At 37.9% G+C, this 17019-nt stretch overlaps 1 protein-coding gene across 1 annotated transcript in view; it reads left to right on the top strand.

Annotated features, from left to right (window-relative positions):
* The window catches only part of LOC124625761 (clathrin heavy chain), a 161156-nt gene that overhangs the window by 129233 nt on the left and 14904 nt on the right, over nucleotides 1–17019 (top strand). Inside the window, exons 16-23 of the mRNA XM_047149203.1 lie at nucleotides 5920–6138; nucleotides 6346–6611; nucleotides 8825–8974; nucleotides 10639–10723; nucleotides 10815–10960; nucleotides 11054–11237; nucleotides 11315–11507; nucleotides 11742–11899. Coding sequence (XP_047005159.1) covers nucleotides 5920–6138; nucleotides 6346–6611; nucleotides 8825–8974; nucleotides 10639–10723; nucleotides 10815–10960; nucleotides 11054–11237; nucleotides 11315–11507; nucleotides 11742–11899 — 1401 coding nt within the window. The remainder of the gene's footprint in view (nucleotides 1–5919; nucleotides 6139–6345; nucleotides 6612–8824; nucleotides 8975–10638; nucleotides 10724–10814; nucleotides 10961–11053; nucleotides 11238–11314; nucleotides 11508–11741; nucleotides 11900–17019) is intronic.

The raw sequence follows: 17019 nt of genomic DNA, 5'->3' as shown, positions 1-17019 counted from the left end.
TTTAGTGCATGTCCTTTGTCCCTCTGTGTGTTCTACCCTAGTGCTTTTAGGGTGGAGGTTTTAATTTGTTGCAAGCTGGCTGGCATTTCCTTTTTATTTTTGTGGTTGGCCAGCCACTGTAATCTTTCTTTTTTTATTCTTGTGTTTCTAGTGTCTGTTTTCTTGTCCTTTTGTTCCTTTTAATGTTTGTTGCCTTTCCTTCGTTCTTGTCTTTTCTTTCAGTTTTGTGTTAAGTCTCGTCTGTTTTATTCTCACACTTCCAGCATTGTTTCATTAGAAACAAGGGGCCAATGACCTAGTTTGGTCCCTCACCCCCTCTTTTAAATCAACCAACCAAGATATGCACAATGAGAGCGCAAATTATCGCCCATAAACGCAAATGCCTCACCAATATGCTGCTGATATGGTTGCACTATCGGTGGGGTGATGCTATTCACATATTAAACTTCCTGGCAGATTAAAACTGTGTGCCCGACCGAGACTCGAACTCGGGACCTTTGCCTTTCGCGGGCAAGTGCTCTACCATCTGAGCTACCGAAGCACGACTCACGGCCGGTACTCACAGCTTTACTTCTGCCAGTATCTCGTCTCCTACCTTCCAAACTTTACAGAAGCTCTCCTGCGTACCTAGCAGAACTAGCACTCCTGAAAGAAAGGATATAGCGGAGACATGGCTTAGCCACAGCCTGGGGGATGTTTCCAGAATGAGATTCTCTGCTAGGTACGCAGGAGAGCTTCTGTAAAGTTTGGAAGGTAGGAGACGAGATACTGGCAGAAGTAAAGCTGTGAGTACCGGCCGTGAGTCGTGCTTCGGTAGCTCAGATGGTAGAGCACTTGCCCGCGAAAGGCAAAGGTCCCGAGTTTGAGTCTCGGTCGGGCACACAGTTTTAATCTGCCAGGAAGTTTCATATCAGCGCACACTCCGCTGCAGAGTGAAAATCTCATTCTCTATTCACATATTAGTCACACACTAATGGTGTGTGTGTGTGTGTGTTGGCTCCGCATAACACCTAACCGGGTTGCCTCCAAACATGTCTCCGATGATTGTCTGGTTCAAGATAAACATGACACTCATCAGTGAAGAGAACGTGATGGCAGTCCTCAGTGATCCATTCGACATGTTGGGTCCCCCCTGTACAACGCTGCATGGTGTCGTGGTTGCAAAGATGGACGTGTGGAGTGAAGTTGCATATTGTGCAGCCTATTGTGCACAGTTTGAGTCGTAACATGATGTCCTGTGGCTGTGCGAAAATCATTATTCAGCATGGTGATGTTGCTGTCAGGGTTCGTCAGTCACAATCCGTAGGTAGCGGTCATCCACTGCAGTTGTAATCCTTGGGCGGCCTGAGCGAAGTACGTCAACAGTTCCTGTCTCTCTGTATCTTCTCCATGTCCGAACATCATTTTGGTTCACTCTGAGACGCCTGGACACTTCCCTTGTTGAGAGCCCTTCCTGGCACAAAGTAACAATGCGGCTGCGATCGAATTGTGGTATTTACCATCCAGGGCTGGTTGAACTACAGACAACACAAGCAGTGTACCTCCTTCCTAATGAAATGACTGGAACTGATCGGTTGTTGGACCCGCCACCCCCCATTTAATACATGCTGCTCATGCATGGTTGTTTACATCTTTAGGTGAGTTTAGTGACATCTTAGAACAGTCAAAGGGACTGTCTGTGAGACAATATCCGCAATCAATGTTTATCTTCAGGAGCTCTGGGTACATGGGTGATGCCAAACTCTTTTTGATATGCATGTAATACAGATTACTCGAGAGGTCAACATGAAAATTTCGTCTCCAGTACTGCCAATGTTGAGAATCAATGGACAAAGCTTAAAAGTATTGTACAATATGCCTTAGACAGATATGTGCCAAGCAGAGTTGGAAGGAATGGAATACACCTGCCATCGTTAGTCAGCCATTTTAGAAAGCTAGTACATAATTGGAGCTTCCCTGCCAATGTAAATGTAACAAAATATTAACATACATGAACAAAACCAAAAAGAAATGTAAACAAATATAGCCAGCCATGCATTGAAGCTTTCAAGTAATTTGAAAGTAAATTCTATCTACTGACTCCACAGAAAACCCTGAGAAGTTTTGTTCTAAAGCAAAGTCAATAAATGGATCAAAGCCATCTATACACACACACTGTGATCATAATGGTATCAAAACATAGGATGAACACAGAGAAGGCTGTAGTACTAGCAACAGTTTTCCAAAACTGTTTCACAGAGGAAGATTGTACTGTGGTTCCTCCTCGAAACTGTCATATGCTCATCAGCGGCAAACATCAATATAAGTAACCACAGAATCAAAAGAAACTATAATCTCTTAAGAGGTAAGACCATTACTGTCCACGCAAGCTTTTGACGCTCAGTGCGGTGGCTGATTTGAGTGACCATAAATGGGAAACGTCTTCAGTCACTCTAGTGAGTTGTTGCACAGTGTGTCAACTTTGTGCGGACAGTAGACCAGATGGGATACCAAGATTGTACATAGAGCATGTGAAAGAATCTGACCCATGTCTAATAGCAGTGTACTGTAGCAAATTGTTTCTTGTGATTTGAAAAGGCGTGTGTCGTAACTATACTCGAGACCTGTCGGAACAGGTGCCCAAAACTATACGCACTCACTTAATCCATTTATGGACACCGAAAATTTCATTTTTTGTCATCAACATGGGTAGCATAAAATTGATCATGTGAAACCCAGCTGTTTAATCATGGGACACAAAGCAGTAGATAGCAGCATCCAGGTATATGTTGTGCTTTTTGACTCAAGGAAGGCCTTGGATACAGCTCCACACTGCTGCCTAAAGAACAAAATATGAGCATTGGAATAAGACAAGCTGTGTGATTCGTCTGAAGAGTTTCTAGCAAACACAACAGTGTTGAGGCAAATTGAAGTTTTCCATCCCTGCTCTTCAGAAACGGTGGTACCCCACTTAAAGAAAATTAACCCACCATGATGTTCTCAATGGTGAGAAATCTTAAGATGTTTTGAATGTACCACAAGGAATGTTTAAAGGGCAATTAGTGTCTGCAATACATAAAAATTAACTAGTTAATTACAGTGGAAGTTCCATGATACTTTCAAGGATTGTATCTAGAACTGTTGGTGCCAGAATTTGCAATTGACATCTCAACATAAATAGATATAAAGTAGTGCACATAAACAAGCTGAAAGATCCATTGTTCTATAATAAAAAGACTGCAGAAGCCACTGGAAGTAGTAGTGCTCATTAAATATTAATGAGTATGTGTACAGAGCAATTTAAAGTGCCATAACCAATAAAACTAGTAACAGGAAAGGCATATGCCACACTGAGATTCATTGGAAGAATGCTCTGGAAGTGTAGTCAAACTACAGCAGCTCTCCTGCGAACCTTGCAGAACTAGCACTCCTGGAAGAAAGGCTATTGCGGAGACATGGCTTAACCACAGCTTGGAGGATGTTTGCAGAATGAGGTAGCTTACAAAAATTCTCATTCACCCAGTACTTAAATATTGCTTGTCTGTCCAGGATCTGTGCTAGGTAAGACTGATACAGAAAATGAGGATCCAAACAAGAGCAATGCCTTTATATAAAAATTCGTATAGTAAATGCAAAAGTGTCGTGCAGGTGCTAAGAGGCATTCTGTGTAATGGTGTTGGGAAAAGACCATGAACATAAAATTAGAGATTAAAGTTCACATGAAAGCATACCAACCTTCATTCTTTCCATGAACTGTTTTGTGACATGAACAGGGAATTTGGGATGGTGAGGATGGTACCCAAATAACCTTCCACATTGTAAGGTGACTTTCAGAGAAGTAGATAAATTATTAGCTTTTACGACATGATTTAGATTCTGATAAATGCCAGAGTGTAATATCTGTAAAGAATTCTTCAGTATAATTACGAGGTGCATTCAAGTTCTAAGGCCTCCAATTTTTTTCTCCGGACTGGAAAGAGATAGAAACATGCGCATTGTTTTAAAATGAGGCCGCGTTCATTGTCAATACGTCTCAGAGATGGCAGCACCGTACGGCAGATGGAATTTTACCGCCAGCGGCGAGAATGAGAACAATTTCAATACTTAAAATGGCGACGTTTTCCTTACTTGAACAGCGTGCAATCATTCGTTTTCTGAATTTGTGTGGTGTGAAACCAATTGAAACTCATAGACAGTTGGAGACATGTGGTGATGGAGTTATGGATGTGTCGAAAGTGCGTTCGTGGGTGCGACAGTTTAATGAAGGCAGAACATCGTGTGACAACAAACTGAAACAACCTCGGGCTCGCACAAGCCGGTCTGACGACATGATCGAGATAGTGGAGAGAATTGTTTTGGGGATCGCTGAATGACTGTTAAACAGATCGCCTCCAGAGTTGGCATTTCTGTGGGTTCTGTGTACACAATCCTGCATGACGACCTGAAAATGCAAAGTGTCATCCAGGTGGGTGCCATGAATGCTGATGGACGACCACATGGCTGCCCGTGTGGCATGTTGCCAAGCAATGTTGACGTGCAACGACAGCATGAATGGGACTTTCTTTTCGTCGGTTGTGACAATTGATGAGACGTGGATGCCATTTTTCAATCCAGAAACAAAGCGCCAGTCAGCTCAATGGAAGCACACAGATTCACCGCCACCAAAAAATTTCGGGTAACCGCCAGTGCTGAAAAAATGGTGGTGTCCATGTTCTGGGACAGCAAGGGCGTAATCCTTACCCATTGCGTTCCAAAGAGCACTGTGGTAACAGGTGCATCCTATGAAAATGTTTTGAAGAACAAATTCCTTCCTGCACTGCAACAAAAACATCAGGGAAGGGCTGCGCGTGTGCTGTTTCACCAAGACAACGCTATAGCACATCGTGCTAGCGTTACGCAACAGTTTCTTCGTGATAACAACTTTGAAGTGATTCCTCATGCTCCCTACTCACCTGACCTGGCTCCTAGTGACTTTTGGCTTTTTCCAACAATGAAAGAATCTCCGTGGCCGCACATTCACCAGCCGTGCTGCTATTGCCTCAGTGATTTTCCAGTGGTCAAAACAGACTCCTAAAGAAGCCTTCGCCGCTGCCATGGAATCATGGCGTCAGCGTTGTGAAAAATGTGTACATCTGCAGGGGGATTACGTCAAGAAGTAATGTCAGTTTCATCGATTTCGGGTGATTAGTTAATTAGAAAAAAAATCGGAGGCCTTAGAACTTGAATGCACCTCGTAATTATCTAAAATTAGGATACACCATAGAGGGAACTGAAGCAGGTCTTCTTACACACAGAATGAGGCCAAATATGTGAAGGCATTTTCATATAATATACAGCTGAGGAACTTCGAAGAAACAAAATTAAAGTAACTGCTGGCATAAAGGACCAAGATATAAAAGCAGGTCCTGAAAAGGTTACCATCTATAAGTACATTGACGTCACAGATTTACATCTTTGACCACTTTGTAAAACAGCTATGCCATTAATATAACATGCAAGCTTATTTGGTCATTCACAAAGTACTGAATTACAGTATGTGCAGAACTATGTTCATAAGAGAATCTTATCAGCTGTTAACACAGTAGTAGTTAGTAAATATAGGATTAATAAAGAAATCAGCCAGGAGGAAATTGAAAAGTAATACAAATTCCATAGAGTGCAACAAACTCTTCTATGCTCATAATTAAGAGACAGCCAAGTTTAAAACAATTAAATTAAAATTAAAGTTTTTAATACTGATCTAATAAAAGTAAAATTATAGAACGTCGTGTCAAGCATCAAGCAAGAAGGAAAAGCTCAGTTCAGTTTTACAGGCTGAAATACCTTGATTTATGGTGTTATGTAAAATATATAGTTAGGTTAATATTAAGATGTCAAGACTAAAATTATCAAGAAATGTAAAGATTACGTAATTACTGTATTTGATGTTTGCTTTTGCAGGCTGCGTGCAAGACTGGTCAAATAAAAGAAGTGGAACGTATCTGCAGAGAGTCTAATTGTTATAATGCAGAACGTGTTAAAAACTTCTTAAAAGAAGCAAAGCTTACTGACCAGTTGCCATTGATCATTGTTTGCGATAGATTTGATTTCGTCCACGATTTGGTGTTATATCTTTATCGCAACAACTTACAGAAGTACATTGAAATATATGTGCAAAAGGTAAACTAAGACATCTGTTTTCCAATAGTGGTGTAAAGTGTACAAAAGTGTTTCAGTATACTTATTATAATTACTTAATTATTTTATGTGGTCAGTTGTAAAGTCTCTCTCATAACCTATATTTAAAGATGGAAAGTGACAGTATTTAACTTATAATACACTGACAAAATTAAATTTTGCTTTTTATGTCAATGTTTAAACTTCCAGGTGAATCCATCAAGGTTGCCAGTTGTTGTTGGAGGGCTTTTAGATGTGGACTGTTCAGAAGATATTATAAAGAACTTGATATTGGTTGTCCGTGGGCAGTTTTCCACAGATGAATTGGTAGAAGAAGTTGAAAAACGGAACAGACTGAAATTGCTTCTGCCATGGCTTGAATCTCGTGTTCATGAGGGCTGTGTAGAACCAGCTACACACAATGCCCTGGCGAAGATCTACATAGATAGCAACAATAATCCTGAAAGATTCTTAAAGTAAGATACATTTGATGTCAGACTACTAATACAGCTTGTCAGAGCTTAATGGTTTGCATTTTTACAGGCCCAGTCAAAGCACAGTCTTGCCATATTAGCTTTTCATTTTGGAAGCATTTGCTTAGTATTTTCGATTCCATGTAGATTGACTCACATTTCAGTTTAATTACGTGAAATTTGGTCAGATTATTTTGCAGATACATCAGATTAGGAAAAAAGTTGATTTATTTTGAGAATGTTTGAGGTGTTGTCATTTTGAATTGTGTTCTGCATTGTGCACACTATAAGTCACAACGTGTTTCCATTTTCATCATGTATTTACACTTAATAACATGTGATGAATTAAAATGATAGAAAGCTCGTTGAGTGCAATTGTTGCCAACAGTCTGAAAATTTGTGTATTAAAATAAAATTCCTTTTGATACTAAAAACATAATATGCGGGTGCAGATTAAGAGTAAGAAGTAATAAATGTGCATCACCTGACATGTTGGTGAAAACCTTAGAACAGGCATGGGGCCCACATGTGATACACAGTTCAGTTGGTGAGCTCCCTAAAGATGACAGTGACACTCATAGTGCATGAAGTCAAAGCTATAGTGTGTGTGACTTTAATGTTTATAGGTACTGCATTGCTGTGGCATGCCAAGCCATCAAAATATACCTCAAAACATATCTTTTGAGAAGACTGGTTCTGTGTGTACCCGAAAGTTCTTTATGCCAGGTGTGGGCTGCCATTTACCCACCTGTGCCTTAGAATACTGTGTATGGCAGTAGACAAAAAGAAAGAACATGTGGAATTTCCTGTAGTTTCAGAAGTACCTATAAATAGTACTTCACACTAGTGAAACATTAGAAAAGAACATACTGTGAGATTAAAGCAGGCAACCAACTTTGACACTTCTGTTAACCCCACAAGATGATATTGTAATAGAAAACTGTTTGGTTCTTTGTTCGGTCATCTTAGAACTGCTTTCTCTATATTCAGACAGTTGATAGTTGTGCTGACCTAGGATAAGAATACAAAGTTTTAAATAAACACTAAGCAGTTTGAACCCTCTTCTGAAATTTAAGTTACTTAAAACATGTTGCAAATTGTGAGATATTAATGTCATACACTCTTTACAAAATGTCAAAGCAGTTTTGTCAATTGTACTAACCTTTAATTTCAATTCCTCAGTCTTCTGTAATTTTCTTGAGAAATTATGTGGTAGTGTAATGAAATAAAACTTCATAGAGCATGGTAGAGGGCATATGGAATTAAATTTTAGGTGTTCTGTCGGATGCCAATCTATCCTGCATATTGGAACTGGAGACACGTTAGGAAAGAACTGCCCAGTGAAAACGTGTTTATTGAAAATAACATGGCTACCAGTTCCATGTGCAGCTATTTAAGCTGTACTACTAACTTTCAACCTAACAATCATCTTGGAAATGGCTATGAATGATTTTTCTTTTTAAAAAAAAAAACACTGTGTAAAAAAAAGCACACTATGTATTACTTGCTCTCTCCTGGCAAATTAAAGGTAATGCATTTTTTGTTATATAACATTCTGACAAATCCTGTGCAGTTCATAAATATTCTGCAGCTGGAGTGTGTAGTATCTGAAATGGAAGATACTATAGCTCTTAGGTACTGATGCCAACTTTTCTTCCGTTTGGGCTAATACTGAAGTTCACCCCATCAGAATATTTCATTCACTATTGAATGTCTAAGAACAATGCAGCACACAATAAAATTGTTGGGTTGACAGATACTGCACTAGTGGCATATTTTTAAATTTGTAACAAAGAAGTAATCTGGATTAGTCCTACAGATGCAACATTTCTGCTGCTACTGAAAATGAGTTGCCACTCTACATTCCTTCAATGGGGGTATGGCAGTATTTTTGTTTGGCATTTCTAGAGGCAAGCTGAAATATTGTGGTGCAGAGATTTGTGTGTACTGTGTCAGCAGTATACGTGCAAATAAATGAAAAATTATGTACCTTTCTAGTTTAAAGATTAATGTTAGAAGTTTGGCTGTCCTTTGTACTAAACAATTGAGCTGTTGCACCTGAGTGATTGCTACATTTTCTTGGTAGATGTTTGTTAATGCCCAGTATGCAAGTGAATGAAACTTTCTTCACTAAAACTGCCAAAAATACTGTCTATGCATGCAAAAGTGCTAACTTAATGGATTTAGTACATACTTTATAATTTTTTCTTTCCTAGGGAGAATCAGTTCTATGATAGCCGTGTTGTAGGAAAATACTGCGAGAAGAGAGATCCTCATCTAGCTTGTGTTGCATATGAACGGGGCCAGTGTGACAGAGAGCTAATTAATGTTTGTAATGAGAACTCTCTGTTCAAGTCAGAAGCCAGGTAAGAACCAAATAGAGGTAATTAGTTTGAAAACTTCATAGAATTTTCTTGCTTTAATGTTGTGTACATGTTGGTTTTGTTCATGATGCTTGGGAATGTCAAGATTTTTGCTATGTAGTGCATTGTTGCAGTTTTTAGTGTATTGTGTGTGAAATTTTATTTAGCTTAGTTCAGATTGGCTGCTTATTTATTCCCTTTTTGTAAATTTCTTTGGCATCATCCTGAGCATGAACTGCTTTGTGAAGCCAAACACTTGGAATAAAGGCATCTGTTGTCTTGAATATTATTAAACACACACTCTGAAACTCTGCACAATGTGGTTTGGAACTTAATGTTACTTGTTATTGTTAATGTGGTTGAGCTCTGTTCCTTCATAATTTTTTCATGTAAAGTGCCTATGAAACTCAAATTGGTGTTGGGCAGCCCATAAAATTTTTGGAAGAATTCGTGTGTGTGTGTGTGTGTGTGTGTGTGTGTGTGTGTGTGTGTGTGTGTGTGTACTGAAATTGGATTAGTGTTTATTTATTTCCTCTTTAATCTAGTATTGCGTACATCGACTTCAAATTTAGATGGGCAGGGACTATTACATGAAATACACAATTACTTTTCTAAGCAGGTTTTCAGATGATTCTACAAAGGAAAATGCAGGATGGGCTGTCACAATATTATGAAAAGGATTCTTACTACTCGCCATATAGTGGAGATGCTGGAGTCGCAGATAAGCTCTTTTTTGACAGTATTTTTGTTGTGCAATCTGTGACACAGCATCTCTGCTATATGGTGAGTAGCAACTATCCTTTCCATAACAAAATTACTATATTCTGTGGCTTAATGGAAGGGACTTCAAAGCTCATGAATTTGGCAACATACTGCAGGTCATGAGCTTAAAATTAATGCTGGTGTATAATTAAAAGAAGTATTTCATTGTGTAAGTCACTTCATGCAAATTAAAACACTTGAAAGGTACTTTGCAAAGTAAGTGGCTTTTTACTACGTGAACAACTTCCAGATGCAGTTCGGAAAATTTTGAGAACTCTGTGGTGATTTCCTGCTCCCCAACAAAGAAAGATTTTGATATTCAATGCTGCAGTCCTTTTAAATTGTGTAAATTCTTATGAGAATTTGAGGACATTGAAGGGAAGAATTGTTGGACTTACTGTTGGTTTCCTGTACTGTACCAGTCACATCTTTACTTCATAATAGTTAAGAATTGTAAAAAGCAATATATTACTTACCAGATTTGCAGACAAGGAAGTTCCACATCAAACCTTAATTGCATGGTTATAAATTTGTTCGGCCACTGTCTAAGATGTGTTTCAGAAAGCAATTGTCGTGTTAATAGTGCATACTGTCTCCGAAGGTATTTTACTGTAGCATGTTTCTATTGGTCATAAAATTTGATAGCTTTGTTAATGTGTGAAACAAGTAATGTAGTACAGAAGTACTTCACTATAATCAGTGGAGTATTAATAGAAACATAACAATTTTATTTAAATTACTTTCCTTTTAGTATTGCTATGGGGATTGTTAGTTACCTTGAAACTAATGATCATTATTGCATTTTTAATTAAGTTGTGTGTGTGTGTTTGTGTTTGTGTGTTGGGGGGGGGGGGGGGGGGGCTATTAAACAGCATAGTTCCATAACGCAATGAATTTATTTTCAGGTACCTGGTTCGAAGAAGGGATCCTGAACTCTGGGCTGAAGTGCTAAATGAAAACAACCCATACAAAAGGCCTCTCATAGACCAAGTAAATATTAAACCAATTACTTTAATTGGCCATTTCTTAAGAATTCTTTAAGTAAGACTGACTTATTTTTGTCTGACTTATTTTTCTTTAGGTGGTGCAGACTGCATTGTCAGAGACCCAGGATCCAGAGGATATATCAGTAACTGTAAAGGCCTTCATGACGGCTGATCTCCCGAACGAACTTATAGAGCTACTAGAAAAAATTGTCCTAGACAATTCTGTGTTTAGTGACCATAGGTTTGTATTAGTGTTGCCAGTGTGACATTCAAAATCATCACCATTCTGATCAGAGAATATACTGTTAGTGCTGTGAAACTATCTTCTTTACAGAAACCTTCAAAATTTATTGATCCTGACAGCCATAAAAGCTGATCGCAGCCGTGTAATGGAATACATTAACCGCTTAGATAACTATGATGCACCAGATATTGCAAATATTGCAATTAATAATCAGTTGTATGAAGAAGCATTTGCAATTTTCAAAAAATTTGATGTGAACACTTCAGCAATCCAGGTAGAGTGCACATCTGAGCATCCAGTATAATGTCAGCAATGTGAAAGTTGTATACATTCATTTAAATTTCTTTGTAGGTATTGATTGACAATGTACAAAATCTTGATCGGGCATATGAATTTGCTGAAAGATGCAATGAACCAGCTGTTTGGAGTCAGCTTGCAAAAGCTCAATTGCAGCAGGGAATGGTTAAAGAAGCAATAGACTCATTCATAAAAGCTGATGATCCATCAGCATACATGGATGTTGTGGAAACTGCTCACAAAACAGGTAAGACTATGAAGGGGTGTGTGTGTGTGTGTGTGTGTGTGTGTGTGTGTGTGTGTGTGTGTGTGTGTGTGTGTTTTTACGATACTCAGGTCAGTCGTTAACTGAAAGAATTTCAAAACTTTCTTGCTCATCAGATTTTTGATTCAGTACAGAAAGCTGTATAAAAATGTTGGCATAACTGATGTGTTCAGCTTCTTCATACAGATCAGTAAACAAAATGAAACTTTGCTGCAGGAAGCTGGGAAGATCTTGTAAGATACCTACAGATGGCTCGTAAGAAGGCAAGAGAATCATACATAGAATCTGAACTAATTTATGCATATGCACGCACAAATAGACTGGCTGACTTGGAGGAGTTCATATCTGGACCAAACCATGCTGACATTCAAAAGGTAAAATATCACAAATTGTGGTACTCCACTGTTGTTTATGATAAAGGGTGGCTAACAATCCTTGAAAACTGGAAAAATGTGGGAAATTAAAATGAAGTTGTGGAATTTAAAACACTCTCTTCTTCTATTACTGTTACATAATAAATAAGTCAATATTTTTTCTTAAACACACTTAGTATGCAGCTGATACACTGTTACAGTGCTTGCTGGAGAATTGAGTGTGCATGTGGACATCGTTAATCCAGCCAGGTACTACAATGTTCTGTGGTGTTAAACATTTATTTATAGCTCCCACAAACTTCAGTGAGATCTGAACACTTCATAGTTTGCGCTGTGATTGCTAGATGGTAATAGCGATATCAGCACAAAACTCTTCAGTTCTGAAACCTTTCTTATAGTCTCTTGCTTCGTGGGCGTTAGCTGATGTTAGTTCTGTTTTGTGTGTTTTTGAGTCGATTTTATTTCAAAATGTGCAGTTAGGAGGAGAAAAATGGAGAGCAAATGATTTATAAAGTCCTTGACTAGTCTGCAGATGATAGAAAGGAACCATTTGATGATTCATCTTGCATGTCATTTGAAAATAGTGGACTTCAAGATGAGTTAGTGCATACATTGTTAAATTATTTTCACAGATTGTGTTGTTCTGAAAGATTCTCAGCAGGTAAATCATGAAATGACTTAGTGAATGATTCCAGTGAATGTGAAGTTGGACTGTGTCTCTGTGTTTAAATTTGTGTAACCCTCTACTCCTCTACAAATGCTAAATTTTGCTTTGATCTTGGGTGTTGATAGTCTGTAGATGTAAATGTGCTGTAAAGGAAATGAAACATAAAGATTCCATGTTTGGATATGTATTTTAATACTAAAACTTACTTTCAACTACTTTTGCAATAATTACTGTTAAATTTAAGTTCCGTCTGTGTAGTAAGGTTTAACACTAGAGATACCAAAACATTTATAAAGTAGAAAGTTCAGTACACCTAAAAATATGAAATTCCAACAACACATATGTATACACGAGTTGTAAATTAGTAAAATCACATATTATAGCAAGTCCACAGTTAACCGCAGCTACCTAAGAAACCAGCAGTGTATGGATTAGGGAGAGACACTCATTATTGTGAACTCGTGAGATGGAAAAGAAAATATTGTAAAAAAAATGTACTAGATGCACTCTCTATGGAGTGGCGGGCTAATAAGTGGAAACTGTTATACAACATTTCATAGATTTCGACAGCATCCAAAGAAAATGTTTCCATACTTTTGAATGCGTGTCGAAAGCTGTGATGAATTAGCATGTTAACCTTGTTGACAAACATTTCATTCACTCAAGTAGGCAGACTCAATGTACAGTTATGGAATTGGCATCCATGTGATCTGGAAGAGTTAAACTGTGTTTTGATTTTAGTTTTATGTGCAGCAATAAATTAAGATGATACACAGTTTACGAAAATGCATTTTCTGATGTTACATAATTTCTGACATGCAGGAAACGTTATTGATATTGAAGTTAGGTGAACCAGTATGAATGAAATCTTAAGAAAGCATCACATTTTCATCTACTCTGAACGGAAACTTTGTTTCCCAACTGTTAGTTTCCCATTACAAGATTTCAGTTAAATATGGCATGCCATAGTCAACTCACAAAGTTGCCGCCTATGTGGTTTTGTTAAGAGAAACAGGTCTCAAGGTTTGTAATTAAGCAGTTAGTAATTTTTCTAATGTTCTTTCGGTCTGTAAAAAAATCAGAAGAAAGTGCATCCTTCACTTTATTCAGATGACCTACTGTGCTGACGCAACCAAATAGGGAGTAGAGAATGCGCGGAAAGTGGCGATATCATCCACATGTGGCTATCAAATCCTAGCAATACAATGACATTCTTGTTATGGGCTTATTCATGGGTTGGCAGAAAAGTGTCACTGGATTGTGATGTCGTAACATGTGCATATCTCCATATATACCCAAAGACTGGACAAGAACGACAACAGTCAGTGACAAAAATTGACGTGTGCAGGAAAGTTTTTCTTAATGTTTGTTTCTCTTTCCAATATGGCTTCGAAAGTTGACAAAATATGGCCAGCCATAATGTTAACAGGGCATACAGCAAGGCTGACACATGTAAATAATTTTACTGCCCATGCGTCTTCACACTCCCAATACATGTTGTTGATTTGTATATACACAGATATTATAAAGAAGCTTTGTCATAGTGTAAGCTAATGAAATGAGTATAAAAGCTATTCCATTCTGTGCTGTTTCATCAGGGTTTGTCTCGTTGGTACCACTTAATGTTAGTGTGAAGTTAAATTGTTGGTATACAATGAGTTGTTGTTGTTGTTCAGATTTGATAAAATGTGAACAATTTTTGTGATTCCACCATGGGAAAAGTAAAAGGCATAACTGCCTATTGGGCTGCTTATGAATTAGTTTCTGTGGGTCAACAGAGGAAATGTTGACACAGATGGTATGTGTAAATTTTGCAGTACTACAATAAACATTTCTTTTATGGAGCAAGCAGCTCTTACCAGTCTCATACATTCAAAGAAACCCAAGCAGATAGGAGGTGACGGGGGGAAAAAAATCATTGCCCAAAAAAAGGTAGGTTCCTAAAACAAGTTAATTTGTCGAATATATAAATCATTTTTTGTTATTTCAGTCTTTCAATTGTAGAAACATTTTATTAATTCATTTATTTATACAAAACCAAATGCTAGAATTAGCTGGGGCTCAAGCCTACAAACCACAGTGAAGGGGTACTTCCCATTGTACCAGTTATTAGGGTTTCTTCCCATTCCATTCATGTTTAGAGCATGAGAAGAATGATTGATTAAATGCCTCTGTACATGCTGTAACCTAATGTTGCCCTTAAAATTTCTGTGGGAGCAATACATAGGATGTTGATATATTCCTTGAGTTGTCACTTGAAGCTGGTTCTTAAAACTTCGTAAATAGGCTTTCTCAGGATAGTTTAAATCTATCTTAGTCTACTAGTTGAGTTTCTTAAGCATCTCTGCGACACCCTCCCACAGATCAAAAAAGTCTGTGACCATTCATTTGCCCTTCTGTACACATTCGGCATCCTCTTACCCCTGTTGACATTATTCTCACAGGATATGAAGTTTTTTCTTTTTGTGAAGTGCACAGTTCTACATTTATGAACATTTAAAGCAAGTTTCCAATCTTCGCATAACTTTAAAATCTAATCAAGATCTGACTAGTTACGCAGCTTATTTCAGACCTACTTCATGTTAGGTAGCAGTATCATCTGCTAAAAGTCTGATGCTATTTTTAATATTGTCCACAATGTCATTAACATAAAACGTGAATAGCAAGGGCCCCAACACACTTTCCTTGGTCACAGCCACACCAAAAGTGACTTCTACATCTGAGGATAATTCTCCTTTCAAGATAAGATGTCCTCTCCATCAAAACATCCTCAGTCTAATCACAAATTTCACTTGATATCCCATCTGATTGTACTTCTGACAGTAATTGTAAATGTGGTACTAAGTCAATTGCTTTTCAGAAATAAAGAAATATTGCATATACCTGACTGCCTTGATCCAAAGCTTCCAATGTGTCATCAGAGAAAAGAGTAGAGTTTTCTGTGATTGATGTTTTTGGAATACATGCTGGGTGGCATGCAGGTCATTCTGTTAGAGATGCACCACCTCATTATGTTTGAACTCGGAATATGTTCTAAGATTCTGCAACCAGTTGATGTCAAGGATATTAGAAGATAGTCTTTTGGATCACTTCTGCTGCTGTTCTTGTAAATGGGTATGACCTTGTTTTCTTCCAACCACAGGGCATAATTTTTTTTGGTTGAGGGATACATGATAAAGTATGGTTAGAAGAGAGGTAACTCTGCCACAAATTCAGTATAGAATCTGACAAGAATTCCATTGGGCCCTTGAGCTTTGTTCTGTTTTAAAGATTTCAGCAGACTAAGCACTAATGATACTTGTTTCACTCACTTTTTCCATGGTATGAGGATTAAATTTGGGCAATTTTCCTGTTTTTTCCTTTGTGAAGGAACAATTGAAAATGGAGTTATGGATTTCAGCTTTTGCTTTGCTACCCTCAGTTTGTTAATGTCTCATTTGCAAATGACTGGGCACCAGCATTGGTGCCACTAACAGCCTTTACATACCACCAGAATTTCTCCGTTTTTTGGGAGATCATTTGACAATATACTGCTACAGTGGTCATAGAAGGCTTCACGCATTTCTCTCTTGACAACCAAACGTATTTCATTCAGCGTTTCTCTATCTAATGTAGGGATGCGATCTTTTGAATTCATGAAAATTTACTGAATAAATGAGGTACCGTGCAAACAATCTCATAACAATAGATTCAGCAAATTCAATGTTGCCAATATAGGTAACGAAAGGAACAATTTATTTTGTGCACACCCTTGATAGGCTATTAAGAGCATGTCAAAATTGTTTAAGAAAGTGAAAACAATTTTTATTGCAAAACTCTAAAATTTTCTCTCTGGTTGCATAACTTACACTATGGAATCTCTTCAGCATATGCAACATACTCCTTGACCACTCACTGCTACTATCTTTGATTGTTAAAATGCAAAGCTTCTTTCATGAAGTAAGCTAATGTAGAGCTTTTATTTGAGAAAGCACTGTCATAGTGTCTGACCATGAACATACTTCAATGTCTGAAAGATCTACATCTACAAAGTCATTGAAAGCTGAAACATCATCACTGAAGTCAGTCACGTGATCAGATGACGTCAGTTCTGAAATACTCTGGTGTCTTCGTATTGTACCGAACCATAACTCATTCCGTAGTTCTTTGGAATGTGCGTCCATATTTCCACTGATGTTTCCCAATTTAAAAATAGCAAGAAGAATGCAGCTACACAGTGAAACTGGCATATAGTAGAGTCAATGGTACTACTCCCCAATTTACCAAAGAATAGCTATCATTACTTCGGTGCGTTTGGGGTATAGTTGTAAATTTGATGAAAGTTTATACAGTGTTCCACAAAAAGCACAGATGGATATCAATTTAAGGTTTTGGAATCTAGAAACATGCTTTGTTTCTTTTGCAATGCATTTCTGCTGCTGATTTGTTGGTAGGCCTAAAAATCTTCTGTTGG

The sequence above is a fragment of the Schistocerca americana genome, chromosome 8, assembly GCF_021461395.2.
Source record: "Schistocerca americana isolate TAMUIC-IGC-003095 chromosome 8, iqSchAmer2.1, whole genome shotgun sequence".
NCBI lineage: Eukaryota > Metazoa > Arthropoda > Insecta > Orthoptera > Acrididae > Schistocerca > Schistocerca americana.
Note: the sequence above shows the minus strand (reverse complement) of the source record. Positions and strands in the feature narration are given on the sequence as shown.